This window comes from Dipodomys merriami, unplaced genomic scaffold (assembly GCF_024711535.1).
Source record: "Dipodomys merriami isolate MVZ:Mamm:240054 unplaced genomic scaffold, mDipMer1.0.p SCAF_25, whole genome shotgun sequence".
NCBI lineage: Eukaryota > Metazoa > Chordata > Mammalia > Rodentia > Heteromyidae > Dipodomys > Dipodomys merriami.
Window position 1 is genome coordinate 15,084,974 of NW_027203937.1, and position 22,469 is coordinate 15,107,442.

The 22,469-nt window shown below is 41.7% G+C and overlaps 1 protein-coding gene and 1 non-coding gene across 3 annotated transcripts in view; one reads left to right on the forward strand and one right to left on the reverse strand.

Annotated features, from left to right (window-relative positions):
- The first annotated feature begins 2,272 nt into the window (after positions 1-2,272).
- On the forward strand, positions 2,273-2,379 carry LOC138836655 (U6 spliceosomal RNA). The gene has a single exon (XR_011374976.1). It is a non-coding gene; the product is annotated as a U6 spliceosomal RNA (small nuclear RNA).
- A 5,032-nt stretch (positions 2,380-7,411) lies between these two features.
- Uvrag (UV radiation resistance associated) overlaps positions 7,412-22,469 on the reverse strand; it is a 316,630-nt gene continuing 301,572 nt past the window's right edge. For both annotated transcript variants that reach the window (XM_070034983.1, XM_070034982.1), the window contains one exon: positions 7,412-9,304. In XM_070034983.1, coding sequence (XP_069891084.1) covers positions 8,602-9,304 — 703 coding nt within the window. In that variant the 3' untranslated portion in view covers positions 7,412-8,601. The remainder of the gene's footprint in view (positions 9,305-22,469) is intronic.

Consider the following 22,469-nt stretch of genomic DNA (forward strand, 5'->3'; position numbering starts at 1 on the left):
TTCCTTAGCTCCTTCCTGGCTCTCTGGACAGTTTTTTTTAGTCCCCTAGGATAGATTTTCTCCCCTCTTCCTTGCACATTTGCATCCCCAAAGGAAGCTCAGTTCTATGAACACTCTGCCCTCTCTTCTGCACATCTGGCCACCAATGTTTCCTTTCAAGTTCCATAGGCCTTTCAAGCCTACCACATCCAATTCTGACATCGGAATCTGTTTCCATCTGCCTTTCCTCTTTGCTCCATAGCCCCATCCTGAGCCAGGATACTTCCCTGTCTACTCTTCTACCCCAGCATCCACTCCACTTTCTTTAAAAAAAAATCAAGCAGAAACAGGGAAACGGGAAAACATATAACAGTGGGACCCATCAGCTGCACTGGACGTTGATCAAAACAACCTAAGCAACTCAATGGCAGTGATAGGAGGGAGGGAATGAGCAGAAAAAGGGAACAGCTGACACTAAGCAAAAGGAAAGAAATGTACATATCATCTGATGTGGAAGAAATAACTGTATTGTCAAAGCTCATAGAATTCACAAACTTTATAGACAACGATAAAGACAATTTGCCCCATGAAGGTTAGAATGTGTTTGTGACTTTAACTATCACTATCCCACAATACTGTGAAATTTATGTAATCACTTAATCACAATAAAATTGCTATAAAAATCAAGCAGGGAATGATGGTGTACACCTATAATCCCAAGATTAAGGAGACACAGATAGGAGGATCATGAATTTGAGGTCAGCCTGAGTGCTACATAGTGAGACTCTATCTGGAAAGAAATGAGCAAAAATCAACTTAACTGAGGCATATTCTATATACAATAAACTATCCATTTAACACATACATTTACCATCTTTATACTTTTCAACATATTGAGCTTTTTATTGTTGTTACAAATACTCTTTTTGCCTAGTAATATCCTTATTCTCAAGTTCTCAAGACAACAGATAAAGATCTGTTGTCTCAGATTTGCATAGGGTTCCACATTCCATCTTCCTAATTCATCCTGTTTGTATCTTTGCAGTTAGAGTATATCTCTCAGGCAAAGTAGGTCTTATTCTTTTGTTAACCCAGTTGGGCACAGTGGTGCCATGTATAATCCAAGCACTTGGGAGGTAGAGGTAAGAAGATCATGAGTTTGAGGCAGCTTGGGCTATGTGGTCAGTTGAAGGCCAGTCTGTCCGTAAAGTGCCATACCATGTCTCAAATGTGTACACACACACAGAGAATCCAGATTTCATAACTGATGTGTGCAGAAAGATTCTTGTAACACTTTACATTGCTATTATTATAAAATGTTTCTCATACTGTGTTCTTTTAAACACATTTACTAGAACATGCCATTCTCCTTGCTTAAGATCCTTTGGAGATTTCCCACTGCCCTGAAGATCAAGTACAAAATCCATCATGAGACCTCCACCACCATACAAAATGTACAGATTCTTTTACAGTTAAGCATTCCTGCAGCCCTCCTGTCCCATGGTTAAAAACTTGTTTTTATTTGTAATGTTGCCTAATAAGCCTATGCTAGATTGGCTCTTTCCTTCTCCATTTTCTTCCTGGGGCCTGGCACACACTGAAGCCAGACACAGAGTGGGGCTTTGGGATCAGAGCCAAGGGAAGCGAAAGATGGACACTTTTGGCATAATAATGCTAGCAGAGGCACCATTTGTTTCTGAAAATGGTCAGTGGGTCTGGTGGATATTCCACCAGCAGGACCCAAAGCTCCTTTTTCTGCTTGACCTCTCTCAGGGATGACGGGAGGAAGCCTGGCCCCACAAGGTGAGTGAGGTTAATGATCTAGAACACTGCTCTAAGGAGCTAGAACAAAGACCAAGGTTCGGGATAGGTAAATTCAGCTCCTCCTGTGACCACCTGTTTCCTGTTGCCTAGATGGACAGGTCTGCCCCAACACTGAGGGAAAGCCTCCTTAAATTTCCTCCTGAGTCATTGTTTTTATCAGGCAGGGAGAGGGAGAGAGATGGTAGACAACTTCAAGGAAGAATTGTTCACGTAAGGCTCCAGTGGCTCAAGCCAGTAATCCTAGCTACTCAGGAGGCTGAGATCTGAGGGTCGAAGTTCCAAGCCAGCCCAGGCAGGAAAGTCTATGAGACGCTTATCTCCAATTAACCACCAAAAAAGGCAGAAGTGGAGCGGTGGTTCAAGTGAAAGTGAGTCAACCTTGAACAAAAAAGCTCAGGGACAGTGCCCAGGACCTAAGTTCAAGCTCCAGTACTGGTATCAAAATTTAAAAAAAGAATTGTTGTGTATGGTACTTGCTTCTGCAGCACCTAAACTAAACTTAGTAAGATACAGAGAAGATGAGCATGGCTCCTATGCAAAAATGACATGCAAATTGGAGGGCATTCCTCACTTTTCATTTATTTGTCTAAAAGCTCCATATATCCTATTGCACCACTACTCATTTTCACTCTTAAGCATATTTTATTGTTAAACACCCCTAAATATAAATGGTTTATAGCTCTCCTACAACCACGAAACCAAAACAAGTATACAAATTAAAACCACACAAAAGTACTAAGTGAATTAAATTTGTCTTAGCCATATTAATTTAATGGGATGGATGATGCTTTACTTAAACCAAATCATCCATCCATGTGTGCCTGCCCGCCTTGTCACACGCACACATACGCACACATGCACATGCTGTCCCCATGCACCAGGCCATGGCTTCCCCCACCATCTCCCTCCCTCTGACTTTTGGGATTTGTTGGGACTGCAGCCTTCACATCATTTGCCCTTCACTCAACAGGGGTGCCTTCCTTTCTATCTTTCTCCCTCCCTCCCTCCCTCCCTTCTTTCCTCCCTCCCTCCCTCCCTCCCTCCCTCCCTTCCTTCCTCCCTTCCTATACTGGAGTTTGAACTCAGGGCCTTGTGCTTACTAGTCAGATACTCTTACCACATGAGCCATACTTCCAGTCCTTGGTTTAGCTGTCTTTTGAATAGGGTCTTATGTTCATGTCTGGGCCCAAATCTTCCTATCTATGCTTTCTGCATAGCTAGGATGACAGGCATGAGCCACTATGCCAAGCTGATGTAACACTTTTCTGATGATGGGGTTCTTATCTTTAGGAATAAGACATAGTACTTGCAAACTGATTTTTATCAGTTTTTCAGTATTTCTTTTCAGTACTGAGGATCAACCCAGGGCTTCATGCATGCTAAACAGGTGCTCTGCACTTGGACTTCTAGTCCAAGCTGAAAGTTGTTGTTGCTTTTTTTAATGGTCCTGGGGCTTGAACTCAGCCTGGGCACTGTCCCTGAGCTTCTCTGCACTCAAGGCTAGCACTCTACCACTTGAACCACAGTACCACTTCCGGCTTTTTTTTTTGCTTAGGTGGTGCTGAGGAATCAAATCCAGGGCCTCAGGCATGCAAGGCAAGTGCTCTACCACTGAGCCACCTTCCCAGCCTCTTGTTAATATTTTTACAAGTCTTTGTGTTAAGGATTTTGAGAAAGCGGCAGCGTGGTGTCTATTCTGGTACTGCAAACCCTGTTCAGAAGCAAGCTGCCTGTTAATTCTTCATAAACAGGGAGAAGAGCAAGTCAGTTCTCTTTTGCTGGACCCCAAGGCAGTCTGAGGCAGGTTCTGAAGAACAGTTACAAAGAGGCAAGAGGAGCCTCTGTCCAGGCTGAAAGGAAATCCTGATGTGGTTTTATAGAGGAGCCTTCCAAGCAGGCAAGCGCCTTTCTTGGCTCATACAGCTCAGTGGCTGGCTGCACTGGGTGTGAAACCTCTTGACTGGCTCTTCTAGCAGGCTGTGGGTTTCTCCCTTCTCCCTCAAGTCTCTGGCTGTCCCTTTTGTTTGTCATAGTCAGGTTATCCAATATTTTACCTTTCCAACTTGTTGCTGTAATGGGGACTGAAACAAGTTGTTTTATGTATAGCAGTGAGAAGGCTGTGAGCTAGCCACCCTCTTCTGATTTTGTGACTGGGCTTATCTATAGCTACTTGATCAATTGGCTGTCTTTTTTTCAGGTCCTGGGATTTGAAGTCAGGGTCTTGCTTTGGTTGTTTGCTTGGCTGGAGCTCTACCACTTGAGCCATGGCTCCAGGCATGCTGTCTGGTGGTTATTTTGGAAATGGAGTCTCATGAACTTTTCTGCCTTAGCCTTGAGCCAGACAGAGCTGTCTTCTGAGTAACTAGGATTATAGGCACAGGTTACTAGCAGCACCTGGCTGTCATTTTCATTTTTGTCTATCTGCCTGATCATTATTTTTCTGGCTTGCTGACATAACCAGTCTCTAAAACACTGTAGAATTATTTTTTTAAATAGATATGTAGTTTTTCCTCAGTCATTTAAAATCCACAAGGCTGAGCTGTCTACCTACAAAATGAAATTAGATGCGCTAAGAGGAAAAAGAGAGAAAGTCATTGACTTTGAACAAAAATCTAAAATTCTAGGCACCAATTCAGTACCCAGTCAGTAGTGAGAAGCTGTGCTGGTGAGCATTTAGGGACAAGACAGACGCTCATTTGTGGGTGTGTGACATGAACACCAGGCAAGCAAAGCTTAGCCATGTGCAGTTCCGTGTCCACCGCACGCTCCCATCCCTCCGAACATATCCTATCAGTTGAAAGCTTAGTTTCCCGAGTTAGCACACAGAGAAAAATGTCAGTGACTCGGCCGAAGCCTGATGCAACCCACACAAGAAATCTTGGTTGAATGACTATTTCCTTCTCATGGCAGGGTGCTTGTATTCAAAGGTTTATCTTTTGTATCAACTCTGGGCTTGGAGATATTATTTCTATGTAACATTTAGAAGCCAGATTCAGAGAGATGGAGTCTTCAGAGAGGTTAAGTAGCTGTGTTTGTTACCACGGGGGAAAGCATGACCAATCCCCTCAGCCATCTTTACTATCACTGTGAAGTAGCCACCTACTTTCTACACTGCTGCTAGAGCTTCAGGGAAATGACAGGCTGCCTTGGGAACTTCAGAAGAGCTTCTAAAGAGAAGCTTCTCTGCCATAAGGCACAGTAAAACCCAGCTGTACTCAACCTGCACCCTGAAAATGAAGGGACATTATGATGCACTTCTGTGTCCTGAACAGAAAGGAAAGGAGAATAACCAGACACAAGCTAGTCTCACTGGAATCTGGCCTCTGCTGGGCTGCCAGGCATGCGCAGGTCTGACCCAGCTGCTTTTCTGCTTTAAAATCTGGGGAAAGGAGCTAGGCACCTGTAATCCTAGCTACTCAGGAGGCTATGATCTAAGGATGGTAGTTTCAAGTCCACCCAGACAAGAAAGTCTGTAAGGCTTTTATCTCCAATTAACCACCAAAAAACTGCAAGTGGAGGTATGGCTTAAGTGCTAGCCATGAATAAAAAAGCTCAGGGACAGCAACTAGGCCCTGAGTTCAAGTCCTAAGACCAACATAAAAACAAAAGTTGGGAAAAGATACTTAGCAAGACACACACACACACACACACACACACTTAGCAAGACACACACACACACACACACACACACACACACACACACACACACACACACAGTTTTGCCTCTGGGCCTTAGTTCATGTGCTTCCCTCCACATAATTTCCACCAATCTTCAAGTTTCAGTTAGAACGAACAGTTTTTTTCTGTGCTGTGCATTTTCTCCATCATACTCCCATCACAGATCACATTGAGTTGGAATTGCTAATAAACCTTTGCTTCCACTAGACAATGTGGCCAAGGGCAAAGGCCAAGGTCAGATTTCTGTATTAGTTGTTTGGTCCAGCCCATGTGCACATGTGTACACTCATGTGCATGTGTATGTTCACCCACACTCAGTGTGCTCTATATATGCAGGATGGCTGACTGGTTGTTTAAGAACAAGGTTTTCATACTTAACTCAGTTTCAGTATGAAATTCAAAACAATGAAGACAGGGCTCAAACACAGCAGGGAAAAAACATACGCTTTTAACTCTCAAAATAAATACTAATCAATTTTATTTTATAAATACAGATGCTAAATTTTCTTCCAATTACCAAAAGATCAGTTTCACATGCCATTTATTATTGGTGGTGGTTTAAAAAATTATTTAAATAACCAGTTAGGTCAGGATAAATGGGCACCATTAGAACCACTAAAAAAATATAGCTGGGTACACTCTTCCAAAACTAATATTCCAAAGGGAAAAAAATTCTGGAATTTTTAAAGTGGTTAAGGGGAAATGGAGAGAAAAAACACAATCAAATATTCATTTGCTAATATTTGCAGGCTGTTAAGAGTGTCCCAGCTGTATGAACATTCAGAGTGCTTAGCAGCTCAGAAATGGACAATGGTGAGTTTCCATTTCAACTTATATCTTTGAGAAAACTGTTTTAGTGATTTACAAGACTAGTTACAAAGATTAGCAAGACAGATTATACTGTACTTTGCCATGGCCACTTTAAATAGAAGCAAAATGGATTCTGAAGCTTTTCGTTCTATCCAGCTCATGGCAGAAGTGGCAGATATCAACTAAATGCAAATGAAGACCCCCCCCAATCTAAACCTACTTGGTGTTTCCATGCAGTTATCATTGGACAGTGGGGGTCCATGTAAAAGTGAAGCAAGTTCTGATGACTTCTAAGCAATCTGATCAGTCAAGAGCTGTAGAAATACAAATCCATGAAGTCCAGACCAGGGAGCCTATGGAGGAACTCAGAGCTGTAGGCTCTATTCCATTGTGTGGAACCCGTGATGAACACTAGCCAGGGGGTTCTCTATATATGGTCCTCCTGCTCAATGCATGTAGTTTGAATTTGCATAAAGTTTAAAGTTTACTCTTGCATCAGGGAAAATCACAGATCATTTTGCAATACTAACTGACCTTCAAATGCCCTTTAATTTTTCAGATATCACCTAAGTGGAAAACTCTACAGCATGATGTCTACATCTAAGACAGAGACTCTCTCCACCTATTAAGACTCGAAAATGAGTAACAAGACCTAGCAAAAAGACTCCTCCAAGCCATGGCTGCAGATCTCAAGTAGACAGACATGCATCTTTGAGTGGAATAAGATAACTTTCATCAGACTGAGTTAAAGCTTCCAATTGTATGCAGGTTGGATCTGTCTGCTATGTAGTGGCTCGTGAACTCTACGCAGGATAACTACTTGCATGAGTCCCTTGTACAATGAAGCTATCAATTAAAACTGAGCCCAGGGATGTTTGAACATAATATAGACATAACTGTGAGACCCCTATGCTAGGTAGGACAAACGGCTATGGAGAGCGCACATGTGAAGCATATGTGCTGCTATCCATAGGATTTGTAAACTCAAACCAAGTCATCAGCATCAGTTTAGATGCAGCCATGGCTTTTGTTCCGGCTAAGCCTGTCATGATCTATCATAAGGAGATATAGGATTAAGAATTCCAAAACTGAGGGTAAAAAAACCCCAAACAAAACTAAGTGAAGTAAACTCAATTTTTATTTTTCTATACAATACATGGATATATGGATAAATTTTCCTTAAAGAGCTTGCAACCCTGAGGCATCGTCCTTGGGTACATAATGTATAAAGCAACAGCAAACAAATGCAGGAATGACAAATTGGACTTCAAAACCATAATTTAACACTTTATGAAATTGCACAATAACACTCTATGCCTCATATAGTCTCTTAACTCACCCATTTCAACTCCTTTGCAGTGGACAGCCTGACTCTCTACATATATTTTGTCATATACAATGCCTTCCTTCAGATTGAAATGTAATAAATTAATATGGAGTTTACATTTAAAGCTTTTTTTTTTGTCTGGTGAGTAGAGTGCTAGAAGGCTTGCCTAATTTTTGACCAACTACATCTACCCATGTAGAACTTTGGACCCCACGGGAAACTGGATGCCATCTGACTATGGTTAATTCTTGGGAGTCTCTTGGGCCCACCAAAGGAATGCTCATCCAAGGGTACAGCAGTAGGGGAATGGTCTTGGCTGAGTAGAAGAGAAGGAATGACCTGATAATAGTTTGGGCCTGTGAGTGTTGATGTCCTGGGGTTTAGGAGGCATAGTCCATCCACTAGGAAGACAGGCCAACAGTGGGTCTCTACTTGACTGGGGTGCTTGGGAGCAAGGGTTGGAGCACAGGACCCTGGGTAAAGGGTAACACTAACTTCTCATTTATCAACCTGATGGATGGTCATAGACGCTTACGAAAATGGTCGAAAGCTATTCCTGAATATCCCATCTTTCCAACGTTTTATAAACTGTGGTGAACGCCAATGCTTATGGGAAACTAAAGGTGAGTTCATTATATTATTTATATATTATCATCTTCCCTCTGAGGATAACATAGAAGTGTAAATAAAAAAGCAGACATATAAGGTGACTCGAGCTGTAAGCTCTTTCAATTAGGGGGTGACTTTTGCCTTAAAACAATCATCAGGCCTGAAAAGCAAATCTTGAAAGCAAAATCTAACTTTGTCTGGCCCACTGATACACAATGATCCTGAGTCCCTCTTTTCTTCCCAAAGTTGTTTTTGCTGAGGAATATCCTCCATTAATATTCATTTTGTATCATAATTATGAAAAAGGGTGAGTGCAGCTTTATTCTCACTGAGCCAGTAGTTCTGCTCTGGTCCTCCTGTCTGGTCTGCTCACTTTATTTATCAGAACTCCTGCGTGGCCGCCGGAAGCTGGATACATTTTCATTCAGTGCATAGATCCTTCGGGAGAACTCTTCAAATTCTCCCAGAACTTGCTCGTCACACTCAACTGCCACGGCACTGTCCACAGGGATGCAGTTAAATGCTTCTAGCTGATCGCCTGACGTGAAACCTGTGGCTTCCAGCCCGATGATTTCTTCTGCTTGCTCCACGGCACAGCAAACCTCAGCCCCTGAGGCCAGGTGAAACTCACCAGGAAGCTGGACACTGGTGGGGCCAGGCTGCTCACTGGATGGCAGGGTGCCATTTACTGTGGCTGGGTGCCCAGAGAGGGCTTCTCTTTGTTCTTGGCTAGTGTCCACACTCACATGGCCTCCGTGTAAAGTGTCACCCAAATCCACTCCCTTTTTCTTGTTTTCTTTGGAGAAGTCCAAGGAGGTGTCCAAGGAAGAGGACAGAGATGCTGTCTTTCTCTCGGACTCTCTCATGGGAGGGGTGGCGGTCCCAGGCTGTGCTAATGCTGAGTTGTAACTGGGTGGAGGGGTTTTGTACTGGAGTCTTTCGTTCTCTGAGCTGGCCCGTTTTCGATGTCCTTTGTCCGGTGAGGGGATCTCCCTAGAGAAGCCCACATCTGTGCCCCCAAAGATGGAACTTTGTCTCTTTGGAACAGGGATTGCACTGGAGGTGTGATGTCTGTCACTAGAAGACAAACAAAAAAAAAAAATGAGAAGTTACTTTCTGCATTAGAATTCAGCTTATGTATTCTGGGTCCAGACATAGGAAATAGCATCTTTTAGGTGTGAGACAATAAAATTAGATGATAACCAATCTTAGCGTTTATTACAATGAATGCATGCAAGAATGGGCATGAAGCATGAAGCTGGGTCCAACCTTTGGAGCTTCCTTCAGGAAAAGTACAGATATAACAATATACTTAAAAGAAGGCCGTAGGACAGGGTGGGGCACCGAAAGCGTGTCACCTGGGGAACAGTTCACCGAACTGGATGGACCAGACCTGGAAATGAAAACATGTGAAGGCTACTCAACCTCATAGATGTCTGCGGGGCTATCAGAATTCTTGCTTTTAATAGTTCATTGGTATTTTATCTTCGAAAGCAGTCACCTCACTCGGCAGAGTAGTTCAGTGACTTGCCGATGATAACTCAGGAAGGTAGGAACACACCAAGTCCTGTGACTTGTGACCAGCTTTTCAAGCTCCCCAAATATTAATCACACTGCATTAAGAAAACCGGCAAAGGAGAGAGAGAGCATCAAGGGGGATTTTTTTAAAAGGAAAAATTAATTTGGAAATGTTTTCTCTTTTATGAGACTAGCCACACACACGTTTTACAACACTGAATCCTTGGTGCCTTCTTTCGAGCCTGAGTTCCTTGTCAGGAAGATTTCTTTGAGCCAGCAATAATAATCACTGTTCAGCTAGACAAAGCTTTATAGGTTCTGAAGTCATTTCACAAACATCCTTTCACTTGGTCCTTACAAAAATCCCATTAAAAACCCTGCTTTAGTACATTTAAGTCAGAAATAATAAATAATAATCAGTTGATGGAAACAGAGTCTCCAGACCAGGGAAATGATGGTTATATTATATTCTATGTTAGTTAAGCCACTCCCAGAGTGTTGATCATAGTTCTAGATGTTATTATTTGCAGATGAAACTATCTTTAATACAACCTTATGAAGACTGGGTTGAGAGGCACAGGGAGGTACAAACACAAGAACCAACTGACTTGTTCTAAACAGGAGGAAACTCTGAGAAGTGGCTGGTAAAAGAGCAAATCAAGGCAGGAATTGAAATGATACACAACTAGAACTTTCTATGCCAGGCTGTGGGAAGGACAGATGGAAAGCAGAGGAGGTCCTGCCTCAGTTTGCAAAACTGTAAGAAAAAAATTTGCAATAAAGGCCCTGTTTCCAAGGAGATTCCAATCCTGCAAGAGAAAGATAACCTAATAGGGGCTGGAGGTGTGGCTCGGTATTAGAGAGCCTGCCTACCAAGTATGAGGCCTTGAGTTCAAACCCCAGCACTGCCCAAGTATGTATTATATTAAAGACTTAATAAACCAAATAATATTTTAAAAGATAGTTACAATAGCTTCAATAACACATTTTCAAATTACAATTTCAGTAAGTGCCCTGATAAAGAAGAATATGTAGGATCCCTTCTACCTGTGACCACAGCCACGACAGCCACAGCCCTGGACCTAACTCATTCCCTCTTCCCTCTGATGTTTTTCTGAGCTGGATTATACCTGTGGTCTCAGATAATACAGAAACATTCTTCCTCTTGAGAAAAAGCACCGGGAGGCTTCATGGGCTGCCACACTTTCTCACTTGACCCTAAGTATTGGTGCCAAAAGATTAGGGGTGGTCCCTGGGATGCAGATCAAACTGGGCAAGTAGAGCAGCAAATCGCTGTTTTTCATGCTCAAGAAAAACCGAAGAAAACAGAGCAACATCTGCAGGCCTTAATCTAGGTTTTCAGTTATTGTGTGGTCAAAACTCATAGTAATTGGGTTGGCCGCATATTTTGCCAACCTTTGCTGACAGTGTCCTTCTCTAAATGATTTTGCAGGCTGACTGGGTAAGCACACTGAAAGACAGCATTAGCCCCATCCACAACCATCTATGCAATACATACAGCCAAGGATACTGGGAAACTGGTGAGCCCGCCTGAAACCCTGGAGGAGGTTGCTCGGGTATGAGCAGGTATCACTGCTACTTGTAGGTGAAAGATGATGCTTTTCACTTCCCTTCCTGTTGTTCTTCTCTGTAGGGCTTCCAGTGGGCTGAGAAAAGGCACAGCCAGCCTCCAGGATCAGACTCAACACACCTAGGAACAGGGGTCTTCATAGCCCTGTTTTCGAGACTCTCTTTAGACCTTTTTTTCGTGTGTGTGTGTGTGTGTGTGTGTGTGTGTGTGTGTGTGTGTGTGTGTGTGTGTGTGTGTGTGTGTGTGTGTGTGTGTGTGTGTGTGTGTGTGTGTGTGTTGTTGTTGCTTTTTTTCTTTTCTTTTTGACTTGTTTATTTGTCTTTGGGAGGGTAAGAGGGGACACAGAAATGGAAGAACAAAGGGTGAACAAATGCAATAGAGGTTTTCAATGGTCACTATGTTAACTATACAACTTATGGGAATGGGAGGGAAAAATCTGGGAGAGAGCGAGGGAAGGGTGACATTGTTCAAAAAGAAATGTACTTTTTACCCGAGTTATGTAACTGTAACCCCTCTGTATATCACCTTTATAACAGCAACAACAACAATAATAATAAAGCTTAGGGACAGCGACCAGGCTCTGGGTTCAAGCCCTAGGATCAGTACAAAAAGAAGAAAATAAAAAGAATACTAAAATTTGAGCCAAGTAAGGTGGGCACATGTCTATAACCCCAGTACTGAGGAAGCCGAGGCAGAAGAATGATGAGTTCAAGGCCAGCTTGGATTACAAAGTAAGAGCCTGCCTCAAAAAAGTTATTTTTAGGGGGTGGGGTGGGGGGAGATGGGAAGGGGAAACAAAGGAGGAGGCAACAATGCTTGATAAGAAATGTACTCATTACCTTGCCCATGTAATTGTAACCCCTCTGTACAGCATTTTCACAATAATAATAAAAAAGAATGTTTATAAAGATAAAAAAGTTATTTTTGATAAAGAATTACAATGTTTCTATGTCTAATGTTTACTTTTTTATCAGTACATTCTCAGTTTTTCCTCTTTTCTGCTATGTAAGATAAAACTTAATTTTTAATAATAAAGTCTTACAGTTTTAAAAAGCTGAGCAGCCCCCCCCCCCCACTTTCTTAATTAACTTCAAACCACAGAAACAAACATGGATCATGAAGTGATGCCTCAATGAAGGATGTGCAGGATTTCAGGGTCATCAGCTCTCAGGACCTAAGTTTTCTGTGTCTCCACTTACTGTGGGGGCTTGGTGTGGCAGTTTTGGGGCTCCTGCATGCAGTGTCTTCTCTGATCTGAGGGTGATGTCTGGAGACCTGAGTGCAAGGGAAGTGCAGGCAGGGAGCACATGATGGGCCTGAGGATTTAGTGAGAGTTCTGGGCAGTAAACTACAGGAGGTCTTGGGGATAACAAACTGTATGAGATGAGCTTTGTAGCATTGGTTTGGGCTGTTCAGAACTGATTTGTTTAAATTACTTCCAGGATCTTAGCTATAATAGTGCAGATTTTTTAAATAGCCGAGACCTAAACAGCTGAAGGAGTGTAATTATTAGATTAAAGATTTATATATGTATAAATACACATGCATCTTTAATTAGTATAATAATTTATACTCACAGGAAAACTAAAAAAGTAAGCTATATAAAAAGATAAAAACCATGACAAGCCTATTACTCATCAAACAACTACTATTAACTTTGGAAATTTTCCTTTTATGCTTTGATTTTATGTATGTATGTGTGTTTAATAAAATGAAAACCTTACAGTTTTGTTTGTGGTTTATCTACATAATTCTGTATCCTGCTGTTGTATATTATTAAAATATCTGGGCAAACATAATTTTAAGTGGCTGTTCTACTGAATGGAATATCATAATTTGCTTAATTATTCCCTTATTTTTTAAGAAACAGATTTAAGATACCTTTGAACTTTTACTGTTCAAAAACTAACTGAATAGCTCTGTATAAAAACACAATGCATAGATTTTTAATAAATAATCTTGTTTTTTTCATATTTAATAGAAGGTTCTGAGAGCCTTTTCATTACATGTTTTAGTACAAGTTAAAATTTAAAAAGAGCACTTTATTTCTATGATTGCTTAAAAGAAATACTGGCGTGCTTGTAATCCCAGCACTTTGGGAGGTTGAGAAAAATGATTCAGGAATTCAAGGCCAGCCTGGGCTACATAGTGAGACCCTGGCTCAAACAGCAAAAACTAAACATAACTGATTACAAATATGAGCCAGGTGCCAGTGGCTTACGCCTGTATTCCTAACTACTCAGGAGGCTGGGATCTGAGGATCACAGTTTGAAGACCACGAGACTCTTATTTCAAATAAACTACTTAGAAAAAGCTGGAAGTAGTGCTGTGGCTCAAGTAGTAGAGTGCTAGCCTTGAGTACAAAGAGGCTTAGGAACAGTACTCAGCCCCTGAGTTCAAGCCCCAGGACTGGCACAAAAAAAAAAAAAAAAAAAAGAGTACAAGCATGTTAAAGTAGAGCCTGGCCTATCTCTTGTTATTACTAATCCATAGGCCAAAGTTTATAAGCCTAATAAATTATAGCATGAATAAGAACATAAAGTTTCTTGATCTGGGGGCGGGTGGCTCACGCCTGTAATCCTAGCTATTCAGGAGGCTGAGATCAGAGGACTGCGGTTCAAAACCAGCCCGGGCAGGAAAGACCGTGAGACTCCTATCTCCAATAAACCACTAGAAAACCAGGAGTGGCGCTGTAGCTCAAGCCCCATGACAGACAAAAAAAAAAAGTTTCTTGATTTTAAAAGTAATAAAGATACCAAAATTAAATGATATATCATTCAAAAAGGGCTAGTAAAAGCATTATTAGTTTTTGTAGCAAAAAGATAAGTTTGAAGCATGGTTCAAGTGATAGTGTGACAGTGAAGCAGTTAAGTAAGCCTGAGATCTGGCAAAAAAAAAAACCCAACAACCCCCAAAATGATTTTTTTTTTTTTGCCAGTCGTGGACCTGAACTCTGGACCTAGGTGCTGTCCCTCAGCTCTTTAGCTCAAGGCTAGCGCTCTACCGCTTGAGCCACAGCGCCACTTCCAGCTTTTTCTGTTTATGTAGTGCTGAGGAATCGAACCCAGGGCCTCAGGCATGCAAGGCAAGCACTCTACCACTGAGCCACCTTCCCAGCCCCCAAAATGATTTTTTTTTGGTATATAATCTGATTATTCTGAAGCAAACAACTTGACCAGAGTAATACGTGGCTCAATGAAAAAAAAAAAGGCCATAGAGATTAAAAGAAAAGAATGCTGTTTTTATATTTTTGTCTCTCAAATCTTGTTTTATGATTATTTTATTTCAATGAAGTTTGAAATTCATATTCACCAATTATAAATATTTGAAAATGCTGTTGATGATGTACTTATCAAATGAAATGAGTATATTATATAAAGTGTGATGAAAAACTTACAGAGTTTTTACTTGTAAAACCAACCTCAGGGCCTGGGAAGGCAGCTCAGTGGTACTGTGGTAGGGTGCATGCTAAACATGGGTGAGGCCTTGAGTTCAATCCATATATAAAGGAGGGAGGGAGAGAATGGGGAGGGGACAGGGGGGAAGGAGGGGGAGAGAGAGAGAAAGAGAGAGAGAGAGAGAGAGAGAGAGAGAGAGAGAGAGAGAGAGAGAGAGAGAGAGGAACAACCCTGAAATGTGGGTATAGCAGGAAATATGGTTGCTCTCCCTCGCTCTCCATGCCTGTCACACACGCTGTTGTGAGGCTCTAGGTTTAGGGGGTGCAGAGCCTGAGATTCAAGAGCTGAGTGGACAAGGTCACTGAACACTTCTCCCTCCTCAGTCATTTGCCTGGTTGGATGTCTTCCAGCTTGGAGGAGCCCCAAGTTGGAAACCTGCTATCTGGGTTCAATGCTACAATGAAAAGGAATTCATTAAAAACAACAGGCCACAGATATGAAAACTGCAGATTTACTAGGCTACAGCTTATTGAAATAGGGCCCAGACAGTGGGATAGCCGAACCCTATCAGGGAAGGTTACCTGACTCAAAAGTAACCTCTTGCTGTAGGTGAAAAACAGGGAGAGGTAGGGAAGGTGGGGGGCGGGGGGGTATCAGAAGCCAAGGAAAGCAGTCTGGTTTAGATTTGTCTTTCTTGGATCAAGTTTTTTCTGAGCTTTCTCAATTAGGGTAATTAATTTCTTGCGCATTCTGCGAGTCCTAATTTATTACTTTCAGTTACCTTTTCATCTCTATCTAAAGAGTGCGCTCTGAAGAAGAGGGTTGCAAGGCCTGGAACCTACTCTCAGCATGACAATCTCATGTATGTGGAGCTACAACTTCACTGTTTATTGGCTATATGACTGTGGCAGTTTTCTCCTTTGCACAATAGATCACTGGACTATGGTTAGGATTAAATACAGTAATATACTTCAAATTGTAAGGTCTGCCCCCAGCCGTGCAGGCCCCGTGCAGATACCTCCCTACCTCTTGACTAAGTTTCCACCCAGTATCTGTTACCTAGGTAACTGGCAGTCACCTCCCCCTCCTGCTAGGTTACATCCTGGGCCACCTCTGGTCACACATCCTAACTTACCATAGGAAGGTCCCAGGTTGCTTCTTCTATGTCATTGAAGAATGAGGTTGGAATATTGATAGGTATTGCATTGAATTTGGCAGTGCCATTTTCCCAATCCTGGAGTATGGGAGGTTTTTCCACTTCCTTAATTCTTTAATTTCCTTTTTCAGGTTTTTAAAGTTTTCATCATAAAGATCCTTCTTTAGTTAGGCTAACTCCTAGGTATTTTTTTTGTGGGGCTATTACAAAAGGAATTGCTTTCTTGATTTCAGCCATGCTCTTCTCATTGTTGGCAAACAGAAAAGCCATTGATTTTTGAGGGTTAATTTTATACCCTGCTACTTTGTCAAAGTTTCAGATCAGCTCAAGTAATTTGGGAGTAGAGTCCATGGGGTTCTTTAAATACAAGATCATGTCATCTGCAGAGAAGGAGAGTTTCACTTCATCTTTCCCTAGTTGGATCCTTTTTATTTTTGCATCTTGGCTTATTGCTGTAGCTAGGCATTCTAATACTAAATTGCAGAGAAGTGGAGAGAGTGGGCATCCTTGTCTCGTTCCTGAGTTTAGATGAAATGGCTTTAGTTTTTCACCATTAAGTATAATGCTGGCTGTAGGTTTGTCATATACAGCCTTTATTATATTGAGGATTATTCCATGGATTCCTAGTTTTTCCAGAACTTTTTATCAGAAAGGGTGTTGGATCTTGTCAAATGCTTTTTCAGCATCTACTGAGATAACCATGTGGTTCTTATCCTTGCTCTTGTTGATGTGATGAATTATATTAATTGATTTGCATATATTGAACCAGCTTTGCATCCCTGAAATGAATCTTGTTTGATCATGGTGTATGATTTTTTTTGATGAGTTGTTGAAGTCAATTGGCCAAAATTTTGTTGAGAAGTTTTACATTGATGTTTATCAAAGAGATGGGTTTATAGTTCTCTTTCTTTGATGAGTCCCTGCCTGGTTTTGGGATGAGGTTACAATGGCTTCAATAAAAGACTACCAATTATATTGAGTGAAGTAAGCCAGGCCCAAAGAAACATAGGTCCCATGGTTTCTCTTGTTTGCAGTGACTAGTATATGTCTAGGACAAGCAGAGAAAGTCAAAGGCCATGTACATACAGCCACATGAGATAATGTTAAGCAAAATGTACCCCAAGACAGGAACACAAGAGGTTTGGTTTTTTTTTTTCTCTTTCTTGCTAGTGTTTTTAATATATTTACAATGTACTATGTGATTCTTTTGTTTCTATTGTAGGTTCTTCTCCCATGGTATAACCCATTTTCACTGGATTTGATGCCTGTGTTCTGCATCTTGTATATACATTTTTGTAATTTGGGGAGGGGAAGGGATATTGCAGAACGCTTAAATGCTGTGATGATGAGATATACAGGACACTATATTGAAAATGAATGTTACAATGGGGGGGTGGGATGAGTTGTGGAGGTGGGGAGGGAAGTGAAGGTAGGGAGAAAATAAAGAAGGAGGTAACAATGCTCGCTATGAGATGTATTTATTACCCTATTCATGTAACTGTAACTCCTCTGTACAACATTTTTTTTTTTTTTTTTGGGTCCGGTCATGGGGCCTGAACTCTGGGCCTGGGTGCTGTCCCTCAGCTCTTCAGCTCAAGGTTAGCGCTCTACCACTTGAGCCACAGCACCATTCCGGCTTTTTTCTTTTTTCTTATGTGGTGCTGAGGAATCAAACCCAGGGCCTCAGGCATGCAAGGCAAGCGCTCTATCACTGAGCCACCTTCCCAGCCCTGTACAACATTTTTATAATAAAAAAATTACCAAAAAAAAAAAAGACTACCAATAGCAAAAACAATCCTTAACAGAAAGAACAGTGCTGGAGGGAATATCTATACCAAATTTCAAACTCTACTACAAAGCCATAGTAACCAAAACAGCTTGGTACGGGCACAAGAACAGACCTGAGACCAATGGAATAGAACTGAAGAACCAGAAATGAACCCACAGACCTATAGCCACCTAATCTTCGATAAGGAGCTAAAAAAATAGAATGGAAGGAAGACAGCCTCTTCAGTAAATGGTGCTGGCAAAATAGGTTAATCACCTGTAGAAAACTAAAGCTAGATCCTTATATATTACCCTGTACCAGAATCAACTCCAAGTGGATCAAAGATCTTCAAGTCAAAGCAGACACCCTGAAAACATTACAGGAAGGAACAGGAAAATCTCTAGGGCTCCTTGGCACAGGCCAAAATTTTCTTAATAAAGACCTGGAAACACAACAAATCAAAGAAAGGTTGGATAAATGGCATTGCATGAAACTGAAGAGCTTCTGCATGACAAAGGACATAGCTAGCAAGATCAATAGAAAGCCCACAGATTGGGAGAAGATCTTCACTAGCCATACAACAGACAAGGGTCTCATATCTAAATATACTTAGAACTAAAAACATTAAATCCCCCCCAACAACAGATCCTCAAAGAAACAACTGCCTGATTAATAAGCAGGCTAAAGACTTAAAGAGAAACTTCTCTGAAGAGGAAATAAGAATGGCCATTAGACACATGAAGAAATGCTCTCTAGCCATAAAGGAAATGCAAATCAAGACAACACTGAGATTCTACCTCACCCCAGTTAGAATGTCTATAATCAAGAACTCTAATAACAACAGATGCTGGAGGGGATGTGGCCAAAAGGGAACCCCACTGTATTGTTGGTGGGAGTGTAAACTTGTTAAACCACTGTGGAAAGCAGTATGGAGGTTCCTCAAAAGACTCCCCAAAGAGCTCCTCTATGACCCAGCAGTCTCACTTTTGGGCATTTACCCAAATGTTTACAAACAAGACCACACTAAAGCTACCAGAACGACTATGTTTATTGCAGAATTATTTACAATAGTCCAGATGCCCATCAGTAGATGAATGGATCAAGAAAATGTGTTATATATATAACGGAATTCTATGTCTCCATGAGAAAGAATAACACCACCCCATTTGTTAGGAAATGGAAATACTTGGAAAAAATTATATTAAATGAAGTAAGCCAGGCCCAAAGAAACATAGGTCCCATAGTTTCCCTTATTTGCAATAATTAGTATGTGTCTAGGACCAGTAGAAAAGGTCAAAAGCTATATACATATGACCCTATAAGATGATGCTAAGGAAATGAACCCCAAGATAAGGACAAAAGTGTTTTTATCTTTCTTGTTGTTGTTTTTAATGTATTTATAATGTAACGGGTAATTTTTTTTTGTTTCTTTTGTATGTTCTTCCCCCATGCTATAACTCCTGTTTTCATTGTATTTGATTCCGCTATAACTCCTGTTTTCATTGTATTTGATTCCAGTGCCCTGTATCTTGTATATATGTTTTTCTAATTTGGGGAGGGGAAAGGAAATAACAAAATGCTGAAATAAGGATACAGGTTGACCCATTGTAACAATGAGATGTCCAAGACACTATGTTGAAAACAAACTTTATAACTTGGGGTGGGGGGGGGGAGGGAAGGAGTTGGGGAGGGAAGGGATGGTAGGGGAAAAACAAATGAGGAGATAACAATGCTCGATAGGAAATGTACTCACTACCTTACTCAGGTAACTGTAACCCCTCTGTACAGTATTCTTACAATAAAAAATATATACAAAAAAAGGGGGAGCTGGGAAGGTGGCTCAGTGGTAGAGTGTTTGCCTTGTATGCCTCAGCACCATATAAGCAGAAAAAACTGGAAGTGGTGCTGTGGCTCAAGTGGTAGAATGCTAGCCTTGAGCTGAAGAGCTGAGGGACAGAGCCCAGGCTCAAATTTCAGGGCCCACAATCACCACTACCACCACCACCACCAACAACAAAAGTGAGGTCTCAGGCCCTGAGGTCACATCCAGATCCAATGTGGCCATACCTTTCACTGGCCTAGATAAGTCTTGGCCTGGAGGTGGGTCTCCCCTTTTGGCCACACCTCTCAAGCATTCTTGGAGGGGGCAGCAGTTTGGTAAATAAACTTCTTTTTGTGACCGAATCGCATGTGGTGTTCTCTTCATCGGTTAACTGATGAAACCTACCTACTTAATGTACCTTATACAAATCTTTGGCAGAATGCCTAGCATATAAACTGCTTTTTTTTTTTTTTGGTTGGTTGTGGGGCTTGAACTCAGGACCTAGGCACTGTCCCTGAGTTCTTTTGCTCAAGGCTAGTTCTATCTCTCTGAGGTACAGGGCCACTTCCCTGGCATACACACTAAGTGGCGTAGTAGCCAGAATTACGATTAGTGCTTATGCGCTTCACAATTCCAAAAGTATTATCCTTATTTTACTGAAAAAGGGGCAACTGAAGCTCAAAGACTCTCGCGTCTGCACAGTTGCAGTGACAGAGTGGAGTCTTAACCCTCTTTCTGATGTTCTTGCCCAGGGCTGGGAAGGTGGCTCAGTGGTAGAGCGCTTGCCTTGCATGCCTGAGGTCCTGGGTTTGATTCCTCAGCACCACATAAGCAAAAAGAAAAAAGCCGGAAGTGGTGCTGTGGCTCAAGTGGTAGAGCGCTAGCCTTGAACTGAAGAGCTGAGGGACAGCGCCCAGGCCCAGAGTTAGGCCCCATGACCGGACCCAAAGAAAAAGAACTCTGCTGTGTGATGTTCTTGCCCAGCAGTCTAAGCAGGAACAGGACACTTGCTACCACCTACAGCTCCAGGAGCTAATGTGAATAAATAAATACATAAATAAAGGAGCTGGGCATTGGTGGCTCATGCCTATAATCCTAGCTACTCAGATGGCTGAGATCGGAGGAGCAGGAAAGTCTGTGAAACTCTTATCTCCAATTAACTACCAGAAAAGCCAAAGTAGTGCTGTGACTCAAAGTGGTAGAGCACTAGCCTTGAGCAAAAAAGTGCAGTGACAGCACTTAGGCCCTGAGTTCAAGCCCCAAAATGAGACCAAAAAAAATAAACAAAAGTAAAAAAGGCAAGGGTCAAAGAGCATTACAGAAAAAAGTTTCAACCAATCAATTTATTCTGCCTGCCGTGAATGGGCATTTAGTTTTTTCTTGATGGTATGAGGTAGGGAAAGCTCTGAATAAAAAAAAAATACTCAAACTGTTCCCTTGTAAGATGATCTGACCTACCAACTACTTAGGGACCACAAGAATTTCCAGGGTATATAACTGCAGAAATGTATATCCTTTAGGATACTCCAATGGTCCCTAAATCCCTGATGCATCATTTTCTTTCTCTATGAATTTAGCTTCAAAGAGACTTTTTATAAGAGAGGGACTTCCTTTATTGGTTAACCTAAATGATGAGAATCATGGTCAGTACTTCCTAAACTATGAATTCCTTACCATGAAGCTGGCCCAAGAAATGGCAGAACCAGTTCACTCTACTCTACCATTTTTTCCCTACCACCTCTTTTTTGCCTCTTCATTTTTCTGCCTGAAGTAGAAAGTAAGAAAGGACAGGTGATGTTCTCTACAGGCAGCTCCACCCCTGGGAGACTTGGAAAAAATGGGTCACTGGTAAGGCACCATGTTCTGTATAATGGGCATGTTGTCTCAGGATTAAATGAGACATATAAGTAAAATTCTTAGTACAAGGAGTAGGTTCATAAATTATTATTCAAGAAGCAAACAGTTTAAGTAAGTACCCGTCAACAGTTTTGAATGCCTTGTCACATTTAATTCTCCCAATGCAACTATGAAGTACAAACATCCCATGCCATAAATGAGGAAGGTGAAGTCCAGGGAGTAGGTAACTTGCCCAAGGTCACAAAGCCACCAGGAAGTTTAAAGCTGTGACATAACCAACTCAACAGATGTTACCTTCCTTCTTTGGCCCGATCCCAAGGGCCTTTAAGGTTTCTGGTGCCACCAGAAACATCTAGTGAGGGAGGGATGAGGTTAAACACTGTTGAGGTCCAGTGGATTGGAACATTTTTCTTCTCCTCCTGCCTATGTTAGTTTATCTGGCTTTCTGGACATTGTAGGATTAAAAAAAATACTTTCAAGCATTTTAGACATCATTATTACCAAAAAAATTCTATAAAAAAATGAAGCAGGGACAAATTGCAAAGATTCACCACATCAAAAGTATTGATGGGGCTGGGAAGGTGGCTCAGTGGTAGAGCGCTTGCCTTGCATGCCTGAGACCCTGGGTTCGATTCCTCAGCACCACATAAGCAAAAAGAAAAAAAGCCAGAAGTGGTGCTGTGGCTCAAGTGGTAGAGCGCTAGCCTTGAGCTGAAGAGCTGAGGGACAGCGCCCAGGCCCAGAGTTCAGGCCCCACGACTGGACCAAAAAAAAAAAGAAAAAAAAAGTATTGATGCCAGGCCCTGGTGTCTCATGTCCATAATCCTTGCTACTCAGGAGGTTGAAATCTAAGAATTGTAGTTTGAAGCCAGGTCAGATAGGAAAGACTGATGTTCTTATGTCTAATTAACCAGCAAAAATCCGTGGAAATGGAGCTCTAATGCATGTGGTAGAGCACCACCTTTGAGTGAAAAAGTCAAGACCTTGAGTTTTTAGCCTTAGTATGAGAGAAAGAGAGAGGGAGAGATAGAGACAGAGACAGAGAAGAGAGAGAGAGGAGACAGAGCAAGACACAGAGAGAGACAGAGAGAAAAGAATTCCTGAAGTGGAGATGGATTAAAAAACCCATCTC